The sequence below is a fragment of the Takifugu flavidus genome, unplaced genomic scaffold (assembly GCF_003711565.1).
Source record: "Takifugu flavidus isolate HTHZ2018 unplaced genomic scaffold, ASM371156v2 ctg438, whole genome shotgun sequence".
Lineage (NCBI taxonomy): Eukaryota > Metazoa > Chordata > Actinopteri > Tetraodontiformes > Tetraodontidae > Takifugu > Takifugu flavidus.
The window spans coordinates 1-17,754 of NW_026622057.1; the positions used below are offsets into that span (position 1 = coordinate 1).

Consider the following 17,754-nt stretch of genomic DNA (forward strand, 5'->3'; position numbering starts at 1 on the left):
GCGCACGCAGGCTGGCAGGTGCTTTCTCGCTGGTGCTTCAATAGGCAAACCTTATTAAAATTTATTGAAGCATCAGAATTTCAAGTTTGAAAAATAACAGAAATTTTTGCTGTTGGTCAAATTTAAATTTGTGCTGCACATATCTCTGCATTTTAATTTGTTTACAGTATAAATGAATTTCTTAAAACACAAGATGGAGCTCTATCCATAGCTATAAAAGAAAGTTCTTTATAGGACAAATATGGTCCTGTGTATATGTTTGTGTTGGTTTGTGAATGTAATTGAAAGAGGAATGCTGATGCGATATGAAGCATTATCAGGAGTTGTATGCTGTTGGGAAAATGGTGAAATAAGATGCTTTTTTCAGTTCTTAAATCGTAAATCTGACTCTTGAGTAGTCAGAGCCTCACCAGCCATGAACCTCACCGCACGTCACTGGAGCAGATGATCAACTCAGCAACATGATCTGACGCACCAACACGATGTCTGGAGGCTTCAGGTCAAAGGGACACCAGGAGACGACTGTTGCTTCTCCACTGAAAAATGATGTTTAAAGGCTTAAAACGGCGCCATCAGACAATCACAGTCCATGAAAACTGACCTCAACCATCAAAAGGACCTGGAGAATCAGCACACAGGTCCAGCTTCAGAAGGTTTGAGGCTTTCCATCATGTCGTACAGGGAAGCCAGATCCTGATACTTGATGTTCAGTGACTTGGACACCTGAGGGAGGTCTCCAGAAGTTCTACTGAGGAATGAAAGAGTGGACGGGTCAGTTTTAGTCTCTTTATAAGCAGCTGGTTTATTGGGGAAGCTGCTGATGATAAAGGCTGATCAGTTACGTTAGCTAAAGAAGGTCTGTAACTTCAGATCACATTCAGGATTAACACTGTAAAAACATGAGAGTTTGTGGGAAAAGGATCCTTTTGATGTGTTTCAATGACCAATATTGTTTGTGTATTTGGTGTCATATTTTACAAATGTTCAGTTACGTTCTGTGAACGCTGGTGCTGAAGTCATTATTTTTCTCTCAATGAAAATATTCAATATGTAGAAAATAAACACAATGATGCACCTAGAGATCAAAATAATCATAAAGGAGAAAAATACCTTAGATAATAGAAAAATATATTGAAACGATAATGATGTATATAATGAATAAAAAAATAAAGTAAATCAGGCCCTTCATCTTATTATGTGGTTACTGGAAATGTCTCTAAAGTGTAGAAGTGTCAACAAGTTAAAAGCAGCCATTTAAAAATTAAATTCTTCCATGAAGATATTAAAGTCCTATTATCGTAATGTGTAAAGTTCATATGCTACATATGAAGTACAGAACAAACAAAAAAATCCTTAATCCGCCCCTTAATCCGCAGGACATTTAACCTGCAGTGGACAAACGATTATTTTTTTGTTCAATGCAAAGAAAAGGCTGCCTGACTCATCTGTCAAGAGGAGGTGGCGGTATTCAAACAACACAATCTGCGGTGACACTATGAATCCCGTCACAAAGACAAGTACGATAGCTTGCAAGGCCAAATGCGAACAGACAAACTCTCAAAGCTAACAAGTGGACCGTCAGCTCAGCAGAATACATTTGGACGCCAAGCTCAGCTGAACCAGGCATCTGGGGCCAGCTTTCAGGCTGCTCCACTGATAGCAAGCAGCCGTAAACCTTTCACTGATGGAGAGTTTGTCAAGAAAGCATAAACGCTGTGGCGGAGGTGGTGGTCCCCCGAGAAGAAAGATGTCTTTAATGCCGTGAGTGTATCAGCGAGTACAATCACCAGACACATTGAAGAAATCGGGGGTAATGTAAACGCCCAGCTGCAGCAGAAGACGAAAGAATTCAAAATTTTTTTTTGTGACGAACCCAGAGAGGGTTATTTGGTTATTATTTATTTCATTATAGTGTTATTATTTATTTCCTGACTTTTGTTCTGCGAAGAATCCAGAAAGGGTTATTTGATTGTGCTTTCTTGAAAACAATACATTTTTACGTTTAGGCACTCCTGCAATCCTCAGACTGTTTCTATTTCAAACTGACACTGGCCCCTGATCAGAGAAGGGAAAAGTTATGTGGCCCTCACAGGAAAGAGTCTGGGGCCCCCTGGACTAAATGATACCAGTTTGTCCTGTCAGTGGAAATTCACTGTTGAATGAGAGTCAGTTGGTGGAAATGATGTGTATACAGTTTAAATACACTTAAATGAAATTATATATATTTAATTTTCCCCACCGCTTCAGGAGGGCGGTGCCCCAGCGCTCCCTATGGGCCACCCGCCTCTGCAGCTCAAACTACGGGGCAGCAGAGCTTCATTTGGTCAAAGGTCAGTGAAATAAAGAATCTACAGTTCTGCACGAAGCCACATGGTGGCGCCAGAGACGAGAAACCACAATCCGTCTGGATCAAAATGGGAAATGGCAACAAAAGTTGGAAAAAATGACCATAATCTGTAGAATTGATCAATTCTGGGAGACAGACATTCAAAATCACATAGTTATTTGCTAAATGGCAGTGAATGAAACAGCTACGGTTCCAAGATTAACGTGAATATGAACTCTTTCAACTTTGGCTCCAACAGACTGGACGGAAGGAAGCGGCCCGCTGGCTGTGAGCAGCACCAACAGACCCTCAGGAGTCCAGAACACCTCAGAATTAACCTGAACATGATAAAAAACCACCCAGAAAGCCTGAGGACCAACCACCAAACTAACATGAAAAAACAGACACAGATGGCTTTGATGGTTTTGGTCTTTTTTCCCCTGTTGAAGAAATAAATGCTGTTTTATTACAGTTGCCAAGTGGGAATCGGAGACGTTTCTGTGGGAAACATTTAGCAAGTTTTCAGAAACTGAACATTTGCTGTATTAGCACTGTTTAATCATTTTTTTGCTATTAAAAGGACTAATCATCGTCTATGTCACCTCTTTACCTCTGAAATCAGAGAAATCTTGTTTCTTTCTCTTTTATATTTTTGTTTACTGACAATGCTATCATGGTAATTTTATGAACAATAACCAAAAATTAAAAAATCCTCATCAATGCTTAATCAAAGCTTCCTTTGTAGTATTAGAAAAACATGGTTTTTTTACATACATTCAAAGGAAAACTTAACACAACTGTCAGGGTTGTTTTCTGGTGTCTAACTTCCAGAATCACTGTTTACGAGTTGCTGCACAACAGTGACAAAGTCTAATGTACAAACTACAGGCGTGAGTTACACTGTGATCACACACACACACACACACACCACACACACACACACACACACACACACACACACACACACACACACACACACACACACACCGATCAGACCAGCTGGACTCTGCTGCCAGTGAAACATTCCCGTACTGGATTTTATGGAAAATCATGTAAACGTATCAGCGTCCTCTGTTGCTGGTGGGCCTAATTTTCCTGTGGACTTTGAGGGGGGGAGGTGAGTGACCCTTGTTGAATCAGTGTTTGAACAAAGATGAAATTCATTTTTAGCTCCTTATTGAAATCTAAAGATAGAATCTCTCATAATTATGAAGATTTGCTCCAGTTTCTTTGATCAGTGTCAACGTTAAACTTTTTAGAAAATAAAGTGGGCTCATTCAGTGGGATCTAACTTTTGCTGAAATGAGTAAATAAGCTCCAGATCAGCGGTGGAACATCAGTAATGTCAGCAGGCGTTGAAGCTCCTGAAGCTCACACACAGCACTGCAGGCGCCTTCACACCCAGATCCTCACAATATTCACCTGAGCTGAACTGAGTTTTAAAAGAAATACACTTTTAGGCTGAAAAGGACTAAAATGTAGCAGCAAATGAATAGAAACCTGAACAGCTCAACTCTGGAATCTTGAGAAACCTGCCTGCCTAAAAGTGACCTCATGAAGTAGATGTAAAGCAGCAAAAGGAAAATAATGAACCCAAAACCACCACAAAAGTTTATAAAAAGCATCTTCATGTCATCAGTCAGCTGATTTAATGAAGAATCATTATTAAGGTTTGAGTGTTGACCTGAATTTCTTTGAATTTCAGCTGAAAAGCAAATGGGCCAGGTTGGAATTGGTGTCAAAGTTGGAATCATAGTTGGAGTCATAGTTGTTGCAGTAATTTGCTACTGCAAATATAAAAAATTAAGTGTGTCAAAAAGCCGTCATTTAAATCAGACAAGAGACGAAGATCAACCACCGACTGAATCAAGGTAACTATTTGTTCATTTATAATCCACTTCCTTGTCTTACATTTCATTACCTAATTAATCCTTCACCCTCTGCAGACATTTTAATAAAAATTGTAGTTTGAGATATTAAAATTCACAGAGAAACTGATGTGAAATAAAAGAAAAGCTTCATATTCATTTAAAGAGAGAAACCCTGATCGGTTCTTTATGCTGTCATAGTTTTGCGTCTTCATTTTTCAGCTGTTTTTTAAAAACTGTTTTCTTTTAAATTTGTCACAATTAAGAGGTGTGTGCAGCCCCCAAAAGGTCAGCACTGTCAATATCCTATAGGGACACTTTGAACCAGAGGGGATCCTATAGATCAAAAAGTTGACACAGTTTGATTCCGCACCCAAAAACGAACATCTGTCAGACGAACTCCAGTTGTTTCCCAGTATTTCAGTTAAAACGTGGACCAAATTGTTCTGAAGAGAGGCGCTTGTGCTGGATATGACGCGTCAGACCACGAACACGTGACGTGTAGAGGCAGAAGAAGCCCTGATAGAAAACCTCTAATATTCAGGTAGCATTTGGTTCTTTCACTGCTGTCGTCTCGAATCAATGTTCCGCTGCGAGATGCGGCTTAATAACCTGCGTGTTCGCAATGAGCGTGCGCGTGTTTCGGACGCACATTGCGGCTGGTCGACGGGAATGTTGTGACGCATGATCAAACTTTGTACCGTGTTTCCTCTAACTGCGTTTTCCGCTAACCCTGACCCAACATTTTAGAGGTTGAGGAAGCACATTTTAATACTCACAATAAGTCGACAATATTATTTGCAGTTAGTGGAAAAATCCACGGAAAGAGGGACACAAACGCGACAGTTTTAGCCTCCTCTCTTTGTCCCTCCACCAGGGGACAATCAATCCTTTATTTAAGAAAGGAGAGTATGTAAAGAGGTAGAGATCAAGGCATTCCATTTTATTGTTTTAACAACTGGTTCTTTGTGGAATATGAATTTGTCATTATGGATTTATGAAATTTGTTCTGTTTTGAATGAAGCAGTCAAGAAAACGAAAGGAAACCTAAACCCATCGTGTTTTCATATTTTTGGTCCTGTACATGTGGTCAGATAAGATTAGTCTGAGCAGAATTGGGTGTTTTTTGCCCTTTGCTGTGTGTCATCTATTCTATTCAGCATGTTGGGTTGCTTGACTTCTGTTGGGTTGTGGCAACTTGATCATCACTTCTGAGATATTGACACACCTTTTTCCTGAGGCTGGCTCCAATGCTGCCAACACACCTGGCCATGGATATGGTGGGACTTCTGTGATGAGTGGGGTCAGAGGTGGTGGACAAGCTCTGCTCCAAAACAAGCTTGCTAGATATGTTTGGGATCTCCTCCGCCACAACCACTGGCTGCAACTAGTAGCTGTGCACGCCATGCAGAGTTTTGACCTCTAGGTCAGGCTACAAATGTTTTTTCCAGCACCATCATGTGTTCGTGAGAAACATGATGCGCCTGATCAAAAAAAGATGCTTGTAATCTGACAGACGAGCCATGATGAGATGTCAAGGTGCGTTGTTGAAAATGAAGATCCTCTTCTTGGAATCCTGTCTGAGATGACAGAAGATGATGCTGCATTTGACCGACTTTGATGATGTGATGACTTATTTCTGTTTAGTTTTGAATGCATTCTCATCTTATTTGTTGAATTTAATGTTGAGAACTGACATCTTGAAAGAATTTAGGTTTTCTTGTAAACCATAACCAGATAAAAAATGATTTAATTTGTATTTGTGTGCGTCCGTCTAATGCCACCGCACCTTCTGAAACACCCAGGAGAAACATTTTTTCCACCACTATTTTATATTTAACATGGTGTAAACTTTTAAGATGTCCCAAAACTTTTTTCCAATATATATGTGGCCTGTATGATGTACAGGGTTACATCATATAATAGATTTTGATGTGAATGAGCCGACAATACGTCACTGGACAGACCTCTGCTTGTCTTCATGCTGAGAATCATGTTCTTTAATCTTATTTTCTGTGTCAGCAGACTGTTCCTGCTTAACCGTTTAGACTCACATTTTAAAATGAGCGAATTTGTGATGGAAGTGGAAGAGAGAGCAAAGTCCATAGTGTCCAGCTGGGTGTCCATGAAGAGTGACATGTCCAAAGAGAAACCTTTACACTTCGGTATTGGACCTCAAGGCTCACCTTCAAAGTAAGGTTTTCTGAACCACATAACTCTGCCTTAGAACATTTCTCAACCATACAAAACATCATTTTGTAGGTATTAGCCTCTACTATCGTGAAAAATGAAATTCATCAGGTCCTTAAAATGAAACGGTGCACAGTCCTTTCACCATGTTGGCCTGTGGAAAACCAGTGTTGTCGGGCCGATGGACCAGCGTCCCCGTCGTTGCCGGACCACCGTTGGCCACCAGTTGGGTTTTGGGATCAAAGTGGGGGTGTTTCCTATATCCGGTTCTCCTCACGGATCCATGACTACAACATGTTGCTGCAAGTGCAGAGACGTTTGCTCTGGAAAGAACTTTAGAGCACATTCAGTGCTGCAGGATGAGGGGCTGGAAAAGGTGCCAGTTCTTTTCTCACTGCAGGGAACAGTAAAAAAAGCAGCTTAAACTCTGAAAACATGAAAATTATACAGAGACATGGTTGATTTACTGATTCAGTTGTTATTCAGAATGTATTAGAAATGTTCCTGTTTGATAAAAATGCAGTGAATTGGGATTATTTAACTACAACCTCTACAGATTATTTACCTTCATCACAGTCTCATCACTATTTCTGATGTTTCCTCAGGATGGACGAGGACAGAGCAGAGTCCACAGTGCCCAGCTGGGTGTCCCTGAAGAGTGACCGGTCCAAAGGGCGCCCTTTAAACTTTGGTATCAGACCTCAAGGCTCACCTTTAAAGTAAGGTTTTCTGACCACATAACTCTGCCTTCGAACATTTCACAACCATACAAAACATCATTTTGTAGGTATTAGCCTCTACTATCGTGAAAAATGAAATTCATCAGGTCCTTAAAATGAAACGGTGCACCAACATGTCAGGTGTTCGCTCCCATTAACCACCATGTTAATTTTAGTGTGGTAAATCTTTTAAAACTGAAAATTGCTTCTGTTTTTAACTGGTCATTTCTCCTACATGGGTTAACATCATCTCACAAAAATTCCTAGGCATATATTTTAAAGTTTCCCAACAATATCCATCATTGCAGAGTGCTCCAGCTCTCCATTTAGATACGGATGTCCCCCGCCTCCCCCGGGACATGGTCAAAGCTCTCCCGGAGGGGTGAGTTGAAGCTCCTTCTGACAGGAGACTCCGCCAGCGTTCCCAGCAGACCCTCACAACACGTTTGGGTCTGGCGGGTCTGTCCGGCATCCTTCCCCACCATCGGAGCCAACTCACCACCAGGTGGTGATCAGTTGACAGCTCCGCCACAAAGTCGATCATCGATCTGCGGCCTAAGGCGTCCTGGTGCCAAGTGCACATGTGGACGCCTTTATGCCTGAACAAGATGTTTGTTATGGACAATCTGAGACGAGCACAGAAGTCCAATACCCTCCTGGGTACCACCTTATCGTGGTGGAGGGGTTTGCCCTAGTCGGCCTCACCTCGACACACAGCAAGGGCTCTGGAACCAGTCTTCTTGAGAGGGGTTGGACTCTCTACCACTCTGGAGTTGCCGATGGTGAGAGGCGACGGGCAGGGGTGGCAATTCTGGTTGCTCCCCGGCTCAGTGCCTGGATATTGGAGTTTACCCCGGTGGATGAGAGGGTAGCCTCCCTTCGCCTTCAGGTGGGGGGACGGATCCTGTGGCCCAAAGCAGTTCAGCGTATCCACCCTTTTTCGAGTCCTTAGAGGGAGTGCTGGAGAGTGCTCCTTCTGGGGGCTCCCTCCTCCTCCTGGGTGACTTCAGTGCTCACGTCGGCAGCGACAGTGAGACCTGGAGAGGTGTGATTGGGAAGAACGGCCCCCTGATCTGAAATGTTCCTGTTTGATAAAAATGCAGTGAATTGGGATTATTTAACGACAACCTCTACAGATTATTTACCTTCATCACAGTCTCATGATATTTCTGATGTTTCCTCAGGATGGACGAGGACAGAGCAGGGTCCACAGTGTTCAGCTGTGTGTCCCTGAAGAGTGACCGGTCCAGAGATGTAATAATAGACTTCAGAAGTTCAGAGAAAATGTAAGAAAACTAAAGCGTGATGATGTGTTTGTGTGCCAGCTGTTAGTCACATTAACAGCAGCAGGTTGTGAGTTTATTATTGGAGATGTTTAACACTTAAACCTCAGACAGTCATATAGTTACATACTTAATGTGAATATTGTTGATTAGAAACAAGAATCATGTTTTAACTGAAAGATGAATTCAGACATAAATGCTGGAACAATATTGAGTCTTGATCAGGTTTTTTCATCCTATAAATCAAAGGACTAATAGAGATCTGTTTCATAGTGAGAGGGGGGAGCACATCCTATCAAACTGGGACCAGTCAGCTCCACCAGGAGAGTCCTCTTGTTCACAATCTGGAAGCAGATCTGGAGATGCTGAAATGAAGCCCAAACAAAGTAAAATTGTTCAATATAAAATTGAACTTGTGATCTCATGAATTTGTAGTTGTGTTGATGATTTATTATAGATGGAAATCATTGGTTTACTTATTTTCAGGAAGTGATCTGCAGGAGGTGATAGAAGGTCATAAGATCAGTCTGAAGAGAAGATGTGAACATGTGACTGAAGAACTCATGAAGCAGGAAGTGGAACCCTGCTGAACAAGATCTACACTGAGCTCTACATCACTGAGGGACAAAGTGAGGAGGTGGACACACAACATGAGGTGAGACAGCTTGAGATAACCTCCGAGAAGAACATCCAGGACACTCCAATCAAGTGCCAGGACATCTTCAAAGTCTTATCTGAGCAACAGAGACACATCAGAGTGGTTCTGACCAACGGTGTCGCCGGCGTTGGAAAAACTTTCTCAGTGCAGAAGTTCAGTCTGGACTGGGCAGAAGGTTTGGAGAACCAAGACATCAGTCTGGTGCTTCCGCTCTCATGCAGGGAGCTGAACTTGATCAGAGATGAGCAGCACAGTCTTCTCTCACTGCTTCATGTTTTCCATCCAACATTACAGAAGATCAGAGCAGAAGATCTGACTGTCTGGAAACTTCTGTTCATCTTTGATGGCCTGGATGAAAGCAGATTTTCACTGGGTTTCAACAAGCATCAGCTCATCTCTGATGTCACACAAGTATCGCCCGTTGGCGTGCTCCTGGTAAACCTCATCCAGGGGAACCTGCTTCCCTCAGCTCTCATCTGGATCACCTCCAGACCTGCAGCAGCCTATCAGATTCCTCCCTCGTGTGTTGACAGGATCACAGAAGTACGAGGCTTCACTGACTCCCAGAAGGAGGAGTACTTCAGGAGGAGGTTCAGTGATGAAGATCTGTCCAAGAGAATCATCTCACACATCAAGGCCTCCAGGAGCCTCCACATCATGTGTCTGATCCCAGTTTTCTGCTGGATCACTGCTATAGTTCTGGAGGACATGATGACCAGAGACCAGAGAGGAGAGCTGCCCAAAACCCTGACTGACCTCTACTCACACTTCCTGATGGTTCAGATAAAGAGGAAGAAGCAGAAGTATGGAGGAAAGCAGAGACCAGGGAAACTGACTAAGGCTGACAAAGAACTCCTTCTGAAGTTGGGTCGGCTGGCGTTTGAACATCTGGAGAAAGGAAACATCATGTTCTACTCAGAAGACCTGGAGCAATGTGGACTGGACGTCTCCGAGGTGTCGGTGTACTCAGGAGTTTGTACAGAGATCTTCAAGAGAGAGAGTGTGATCTTCCAGAAATCAGTCTACTGCTTTGTTCATCTGAGCATTCAGGAGTTTCTGGCTGCCGTCTACATGTTCCACTGTTACACCATCAAGAATAAAAGGATTATGGAGTCTTTCCTAAAATATTTGAAACAAAACCCTTTTTCTTGGTTTGCTGGGTTGTACACAAATAACGATCCAGTCATATCTCTTGATGACTTCCTCAGGATAGAACTAATGAAATCTCTTGAAAGTGAAAATGGCCACCTGGACTTGTTTGTTCGCTTCCTTCATGGTCTCTCTCTGGAGTCCAATCAGAGGATCTTGGGTGGACTGTTGGATCAGATGGAGAACCACCCAGAAACCATCCAGAAGGTCCTCAACAACCTGAAGGAGGTGAACAGTGATAAAATCTCCCCAGACAGAAGCATCAACATCTTCCACTGTCTGATGGAGATGAAGGATCAGTCAGTCCATCAGGAGATCCAAGAGTTCCTGAAGTCAGAGAGGAAATCAGAGAGGAAACTGTCAGAGATCCACTGTTCAGCTCTGGCCTACCTGCTACAGAGGTCAGAGGAGGTTCTGGATGAGCTGAACCTGCAGCAGTACAACACCTCAGAGGAGGGACGACGTCGCCTGATTCCAGCTGTGAGGAACTGCAGGAAGGTCGTGTAAGTAAAGATTTTTGGGGCCGGACATCAGCATTTAAAGCAACCGAGTGGATCATGTCAGGTAGCAATACCCCCTCCAGTGGTCATTCCTTCAATTCTTTATTTCCATTGCAGCGTCCATAAATTTAAAAAACAACAATTCATTCAGAAATGTTCAACACTGGCTGGATATAAGTTCAAAGTTCAATCCAGACAAACCAACATAAGGCTGGAATAATAGGAGCCACAAGTTAACTTACTATCATGAAATTACTGTCATGTCATTAAATAACTTTTGTTTGTTTGTATACATCGTATTCAAACAACAGAAAAACACATTTTAACTAATGACACGTGACGATTTTGCTTCATTTGTTCAACGTAAAAACAGCCGGCCTCGTTGGTTTAAATGGGTGTTTTAGGTCTTTGTGGCGGTTCCGTTTGGAGCCTTTATGTGACCCACAAAGTTGTTTGACCCTTTCCACACCCGTTAGGTGGCAACTTCATCACTAGCAACAAAAGGTGCAGTGAAAATGATTTGAAGGAAAACAGGCAGATATAACAGAAGCTGAGGGCAATCGATGCAACCAGAGACACTGATGTCATCGATCGGATCGCTGAATTAAGACTTGACGCACGATCGTACAAATTGGATGAAATGCAAAATATCCAAAGAGCCGATAGACAGATAAAAAGATGCACGTTTCTTTAAACCATTTGCTATAATCATTTTAAATATTGAGTAATTATGAGCTGTTCTAAAATAAGACAAATGTTAAGAATAATTCAGTTGCATTTCAGATCTGATGGTCGTTCAAACTGTTGCTCTACGGTGTTGAATTTAGCTTTTCCAGAAAATGAGCTACATTTGTGTTGAGGTAGATTCTCAGATAAGTTGATTAGAAATCCCAAAGTTTGACTCACTATTTTTGTTTCATACACAACAGACTGTCTGGTAGTTTTCTTTCAAAGAGTCATTGGGAAGTTGTGGCCTCAGCAATGACGTCAAACCCTTCTCATCTACGGGAGCTGAGCTTAAGAGAGAACCAAAGCCTGACAGATGCCGGAGTAAAGTTACTGTCTTCTGGAATGATCCATCCAAACTGCAGACTGGAGACGCTCAGGTCAGGAGGCCTCTGTTGGCCTTTTCTAAATTTCTTTACATTTTCTGCTTTTCTTTTCATTTTCATATTTAGAAATGTGTTTTTATTTGCCCCATTTATTGTTTTTTTAGGTTGTCGCACTGCAGTTTATCAGATATCAGCTGTGACTCTCTGGCCTCGGCGCTGAGGTCCAATCCCTCCCATCTGAGGGTTCTGGACCTGAGCTACAACAGTCTAGAGGATTCAGGGGTGAAGCTGCTCTGTTCTGGATTGGAGAGTCTAAACTGTAAGCTGGAGACTCTCAGGTCAGCTTTCTTTTATCTTCGACATAACAACTAAACAATGAAAGGCCTCAAGATAAACTCCATTGACTTTTGGAGAAGAGAAGTGTAGTATGAATTTAAATGAGCCATTGAAAGTCAATTTTATAGATACTTTTTAACTATGTTGTTGCTGTAATATCCCAGTTTATCAGTGAGGGGCCAGAGCTCTCCTGACTCCAAGAGCCCTGATTAAATAATGAAATAAAATGAAATAATGATTTTGAGCAAGTGTAATATGACTTTTCCTCCAATAAGAGATCATTTCTTGCCATGATTCCTTATCCAGACTGAGTGGCTGCAGGTTATCAGAGATCAGCTGTGACTCTCTGGCCTCGGCGCTGAGGTCCAATCCCTCCCATCTGAGGGTTCTGGACCTGAGTGGGAACCAGCTGAAGGATCCAGGAGTGAAGCAGCTCTGTGGTTTTCTCCAGGATCCTCTCTGTAAGCTGGAGACTCTCAGGTCAGTCAGAGATGATCCAGTACTTTCCCAGGTGTAACTAGTTAGACAATAAATGTTTACATGTTTGATCTTTGTTATAAACGTAGTGTTACAGTTCTCAGAAAAAAGACCACACAGGATAGATTTGCAGTATTAAATTGGTTGTGGAAATCTGTCCCATGTGAGGATGGTCATCAATGACTAGAAAGGAAGTATCAGTTGTAGATTTGTCTTGTTTTATTTTAGGCTGGCCACAAAACCGCCCAAACATTCAGACCAATCAAAAATGGTTCTTCCTGTCTTTTAAAGATCAGAAGGAAAACTAGAAAACCCAAAAAGAAAGCTGCTGCAGTGTGCCATGCCCCTTCTCTACTGAGAAAATCCATCCCAAAAAAGAGAAAAGCCCAAGTGTGAAGTGAGCACCCTGTTAAACCTTGGTACCGAAAGCCTGCAGTCATTCTCATCTTAGGTGGCTTCATTCCAGCCAGAAGCCCAAACCTGCCTCCCTCTTAAAGGGGCAGCAGGTCAGTCCAACCACATAAACCTTCATGAATATCTGAAGCTTTCAGCATCCACAATTGTTGCACCTCACTTCCATTGGAGTCCAAATCAGAAGTCAACAAGTTGATTCTACACCGATTCTACACAATGCAACCATTTTAAAAAGGTTTCCATCCATAAGTTTTTACAAATTTTTATATAAATCTGTTTGTTCATCACCTCCTTCTTTTTTAATGGTCATTAAAGAAAATTACCTTATTTGATCCAAGGTAGTTTTCTCTGTCAACTGGACTGGGTTTCTTCTCTTGAAGACGTTTCGCCTTCTATCCAGAAGGCTTCTTCAGTTCTGGATAGCCTTCTGGATAGAAGGCGAAACGTCTTCAAGAGAAGAAACCCAGTCCAGTTGACAGAGAAAACTACCTTGGATACAATGACCTGGATGACTGAGAATTTACACAGATACCTTATTTGAGTTTTTCTCCTCACAAATATGACTTTCTATGAACGATGCAATAAATGCAGCTTGCAATCTAAGACAATATGGAAGTATGTGTCTATAATAGTAGTGGAAGTAGCTCATAAAATAATACATTTTCTCTTCTATTCGAATCTCTCTCTTATTAAAGAAAAACCTGCTTTTAGTCAACAACATCTAAGACATCAACCAAAAATCCTAATTTTCTATAATATAATATAAAACAGGAGAGAAGACTCTTTCTGCAGAGACACTGGTGGCAGGAATGCAGAAGTATCACTTGCTCAACTTAGAAGGTGGAGCAGAAACCACCAGCTGAGAAGGTCCTCAGCGAGAGGAAGTGGTGGAGAACCATGAAACTTGCTAAGCTCCACCTCAGGTCCAGAGACGGGCTGAGCTGGAGCTGTGGCACCAGGTATCGCCCAGAAGAGCCTCCAACAAACAAGCTCTTCTCTTGGGAGGAGAGGGCTTTGAATCTCAGCTCAGTGTGCTTGTCTCTAGTAGGTCGCAGCTGCACCTTTTCCTGAGGTCCTTGTTGATGACCTGAGGGGAATTGATGCTCCTGCAATGTTTTCTGGCAGCATTGAGCTTGCAGTGGGGCAATCAAACACACTGTGGGGTGGCTCTCTTTCCTTCTCTCACCTGGAGAACAAGTGACACCAGCTGCCAATCATTGTTGGAGAAATGTGCAGTCAGGGGAACTCTGCGTCCAGACTATAGCCACCCTTCCAGCATCCAGCAGTGTCTAAAACCTTTGATTTGGTTTCACCAGAGAGTGTAGGGATTGCAGGGTCGCTGCAGCATCGCCCACAAGCTATCAGGAGTGGGTCGCTTTGTCCCAACTCCTGACAAGAGTTGAGTGCTATTGAGAAATGTGGTCTCACAAACTTGGAAGGTATTTTGACCTACACACACTTTACATACGGTGTAGATCTTGTCCAACCGCCCTGAAAGAACCCAAAATACGAACATACGGCAGATAAGCCGGTGCAGGACGAGAGGTTTGTTGCTTGTAAGCTGTGTTTTGCTCTGGTACATGTTGATTTTTATTTGTCTTCTCTCAAAATAATTGTTATTTTAGACTAAGTTACTGCAGTTTATCCGAGACCAGCTGTGATTCTGTGGCCTCAGCTCTGAAGTCCAACCTCTCCCATCTGAGGGTTCTGAACCTGAGCATCAACACGTTGCAGGATTCAGGAGTGAAGCGGCTCTGTTCTGGACTGGAGAGTCCAAACTGTAAACTGGAGAGGCTCAGGTCAGTCTTCATTTTTCTACCTATATACCAGCTGCTAAGATGGTGAAGTGAGGCTGTTCTCAATACTGCTGTGATGCACCACATTAAAAAAATTCCTTGTAATATCGTGAATTCAGGTCTGACCCAACTAAGAACTAACGTAGGTTTAGTACTGACGCAGATAACATGCAGACCTGCACCGTATAACCTTATCCTGCATTTTTCAGATTGATTGACTGCAGGTTATCTGAGATCAGCTGTGACTCTCTGGCCTCGGCGCTGAGGTCCAATCCCTCCCATCTCAGAGAACTGGACCTGAGTGAGAACCAGCTGAAGGATTCAGGAGTGAAGCTGCTCTGTGGTTTTCTCCACTTTCCAAACTGCCGACTGGAAACTCTGAGGTAAACACCATTCTCAAAAATGTCCATTATTCCATCCGAGGGTCCTCACACTTTCTGAGTGTGTGTGTTGTGCCCAGTTCCTTCAGGAGGGAGGGCCACACGGTGACCACTTATTCATGATAAATTGATTTAAGGACAATGAAAAAGCCGACAGATGGTAACCAAAATTAGACAAAACTAGGTGAGGGTGCCTGGTAGACACCAGCCAACGAGGAGGGAGATGGTGAGGGGGACAGGAAGTCATCTAAGACAGGTTGTGCCTTTAAAGATGAGCCACAGGTGAGATGGATCTCCATGATGAGATGGGAGGGAAAGAGGTGGGAGAACCTGGGAAGAGTGAGGGCCAGAACAATATATATTCTCCTTTGGAACAGTGCAAACATGAGAGGTTGGAATTGTGGTAATTACATATTACTATCATTTTTTAACCTGTAACTAAATTAAATATTTACAGATCATGCCTTTGGTAACCTTTCGGATTAATACTGGTTTGACTTATAACCTTATAAAAGTTTCCCTTCTTTATTTAGATTAAGCCGCTGCAGCTTATCAAAGATCAGCTGTGACTCTCTGGCCTCGGCGCTGAGGTCCAATCCCTCCCATCTCAGAGAACTGGACCTGAGTGAGAACAAGCTGCAGGATCCAGGAGTAAAGCTGCTGTCTGATCTCGTAGAGAATCCACACTATGGGCTGGAGACATTGAGACGGTAGCTGGTTGAAGCCAGTCAACTCCCGCTCATCTGCTGCATCACTCACTGACCACTGGTGAAGAGCATCTGTGGAAACATCTGCCGTCTACTCCGTCCATAGATGAAGAATTCAGTTTTTAAAAAGCGGTGGTGGACTTTCAGGAGATCAGTCGATGGTCGACAAAGCAGAAGCAGCTTCGCCTTGAAGTTAAATTAGTTCCTGGTATCACACAATGCTTCTTTATAAAGTTCTAAATGGCTCCTCGGCCACTTTTATAAGCATGAAAACATTCTCTTAATTGTCTCTTCAAATGTCTGTATTATACGTTACTATTTTACATCATGCCTTCAGAATCTTTAGGGTTTAGTATTTACTGTATCTGTGACATGGAGCATTGGAATATTTCAGCTGCAACCAGCAAAAACCCATCAGAATGACGGCTATCGGTGGGAACCACAGGTCATTTGACTTTAGCCAATCTGTTAAATGTTATATGATTTATTGCAATCTAATAAAAACAAATAATAAATGTGGGAAATAGGAAATAAAAAGAAGCAAAATGACCAAATAAAACTCCCATGAATACTGTAAATTTAAAGATGTCAAGAATGGAATATCAGCTTAAATGGAATCAAACATAAAGTGAAAAGGCCTCCTTAAGTTTACTGCAAAAATAAACACAAAATCAAGAGCGACACGCGCCAAAAACGTCTCATTCTCTCTTCTGTCTCTACTCATTCTCTTATATTCTCTTAAGATAATGGGGACGGGGTCGTGTGATAACAAAACAACCTAATTGGGGACTATATTTTTGTTGCAAGAACTTTGGCTCTTCAGAAATTTCTATGTTGGCTTCCACAGATTGTGCATCCACTAAAAACTCAGTGTTTTTGAGGAACTACCAGGAGCGGCTGGAGTGGAGCCCAATGACAATAGGCTGAAGGCTGGTGAGTTTACTGGGAGACAGGAGGTGCAGGCAGGTCAGAGGCAAACAGGTTCAGCAACAGGAGGTCAGGCAGGTAAGAAGTGCTGGAGAGTCTTGCATAGAAATACAGAAGAACAATCTGGCAAAGACTGAGAGTGCAGGGGAGGTTTATAGCAGGGCTGATTGGGAATGAGCTGCAGCTGTGCTGCAGGTGAGTCGAGCAGAGGCAGAGGGACACGAGGGAACTGGGGAAATGGGGCTGTGACAGGTACCTCTGCTAAAAGCCTTTCAGATTGCGTGAATTCCCAATTATTCTGATTAGAGCAACTCTCTCCCAAGTATAACGTTCATGAGTATGAAATTTAAAATGACAATATTTACTAAAAATTGCAGCACAGACCAGTTCTTTGCTTCGACTGGGCCGTTAGTACTGACGGCACAACTGTCCAGTCAGCTGTTGAGTGTCGGGTACTGAGTTCACTTTTGACCATGTAGGACATAATTACATTATAAAGTATGTTTTGTTAAACTAAACGATGGGTGTGAGGAACAAACGACAACAAACAATGTTTCCAAAATTAAAATGTTCGTATCTTGTTATGAAGCCCCGGAGGGCTGAAGCAGGACCGCTGTTAAAAATGTATCAGTCCGCGCTTCCAGTTCTGGTGCAACGTCCAGTTCTAAATGTATGAATCCGCGCATTGACGTTTCAACGTCCCATCAGTAAAGGGAGAGATTTGGATATAGTCCCCCTTAGGTGGTGTTTTTAGAGTAGTTCTTAACAACTTTCTCTTTGCCTGATTAGAGGTCCAAACATTATTTCACTTCCCTATAAAATACTCTTTCAATTTGCTGTTCAAGATCAGATACCACCAGGTATAATTCATCCGCTAAATTTTCACAATTTCTTATTCTGTCAGGCTGTTTTTAAACCTTTGGCAACATAAAATAAAGTACTCAACTGGTATTATGTCAGGCTGGTTTACAT

At 42.4% G+C, this 17,754-nt stretch overlaps 2 protein-coding genes across 4 annotated transcripts; both read left to right on the forward strand.

Moving 5' to 3' along the window:
- Positions 1–3,259: 3,259 nt before the first annotated feature.
- Positions 3,260–9,008, forward strand: LOC130520597 (uncharacterized). 3 transcript variants are annotated; one of them, XM_057024291.1, is made up of 7 exons: positions 3,263–3,443; positions 4,032–4,197; positions 6,220–6,387; positions 6,990–7,103; positions 8,288–8,389; positions 8,660–8,772; positions 8,873–9,008. In XM_057024291.1, exons 2-7 carry the CDS (start codon positions 4,043–4,045, stop codon positions 8,974–8,976), a joined length of 756 nt encoding a protein of 251 aa, XP_056880271.1. In that variant the 5' UTR covers positions 3,263–3,443; positions 4,032–4,042; the 3' UTR covers positions 8,977–9,008. The 3 variants fall into 3 exon arrangements, with proteins under 3 accessions (XP_056880273.1, XP_056880272.1, XP_056880271.1); XM_057024293.1 differs by lacking the exon at positions 6,990–7,103 and having other exon boundaries at positions 3,260–3,443; XM_057024292.1 differs by having other exon boundaries at positions 3,262–4,197.
- On the forward strand, positions 8,949–16,536 carry LOC130520596 (NACHT, LRR and PYD domains-containing protein 12-like). The gene is made up of 6 exons (XM_057024290.1): positions 8,949–10,696; positions 11,623–11,799; positions 11,910–12,083; positions 12,388–12,561; positions 14,978–15,151; positions 15,682–16,536. The coding sequence occupies exons 1-6, from the start codon at positions 9,702–9,704 to the stop codon at positions 15,860–15,862; spliced, it is 1,875 nt and encodes a 624-aa protein (XP_056880270.1). The 5' UTR covers positions 8,949–9,701; the 3' UTR covers positions 15,863–16,536.
- Positions 16,537–17,754: the final 1,218 nt, after the last annotated feature.

Bases quoted from the DNA above. Each gene is read 5' to 3' on its own strand.
- LOC130520596 (XM_057024290.1), top strand. From the start codon at position 9,702: ATGTGTCTGATCCCAGTTTTCTGCTGGATCACTGCTATAGTTCTGGAG. The intron at 10,697-11,622 runs GTAAGTAAAGAT...CATACACAACAG, and splicing joins AGGAACTGCAGGAAGGTCGT to ACTGTCTGGTAGTTTTCTTT. The intron at 11,800-11,909 runs GTCAGGAGGCCT...TTGTTTTTTTAG, and splicing joins TGCAGACTGGAGACGCTCAG to GTTGTCGCACTGCAGTTTAT.
- LOC130520597 (XM_057024292.1), top strand. From the start codon at position 4,043: ATGGGCCAGGTTGGAATTGGTGTCAAAGTTGGAATCATAGTTGGAGTC. The intron at 4,198-6,219 runs GTAACTATTTGT...CTGTGTCAGCAG, and splicing joins CAACCACCGACTGAATCAAG to ACTGTTCCTGCTTAACCGTT. The intron at 7,104-8,287 runs GTAAGGTTTTCT...ATGTTTCCTCAG, and splicing joins CCTCAAGGCTCACCTTTAAA to GATGGACGAGGACAGAGCAG.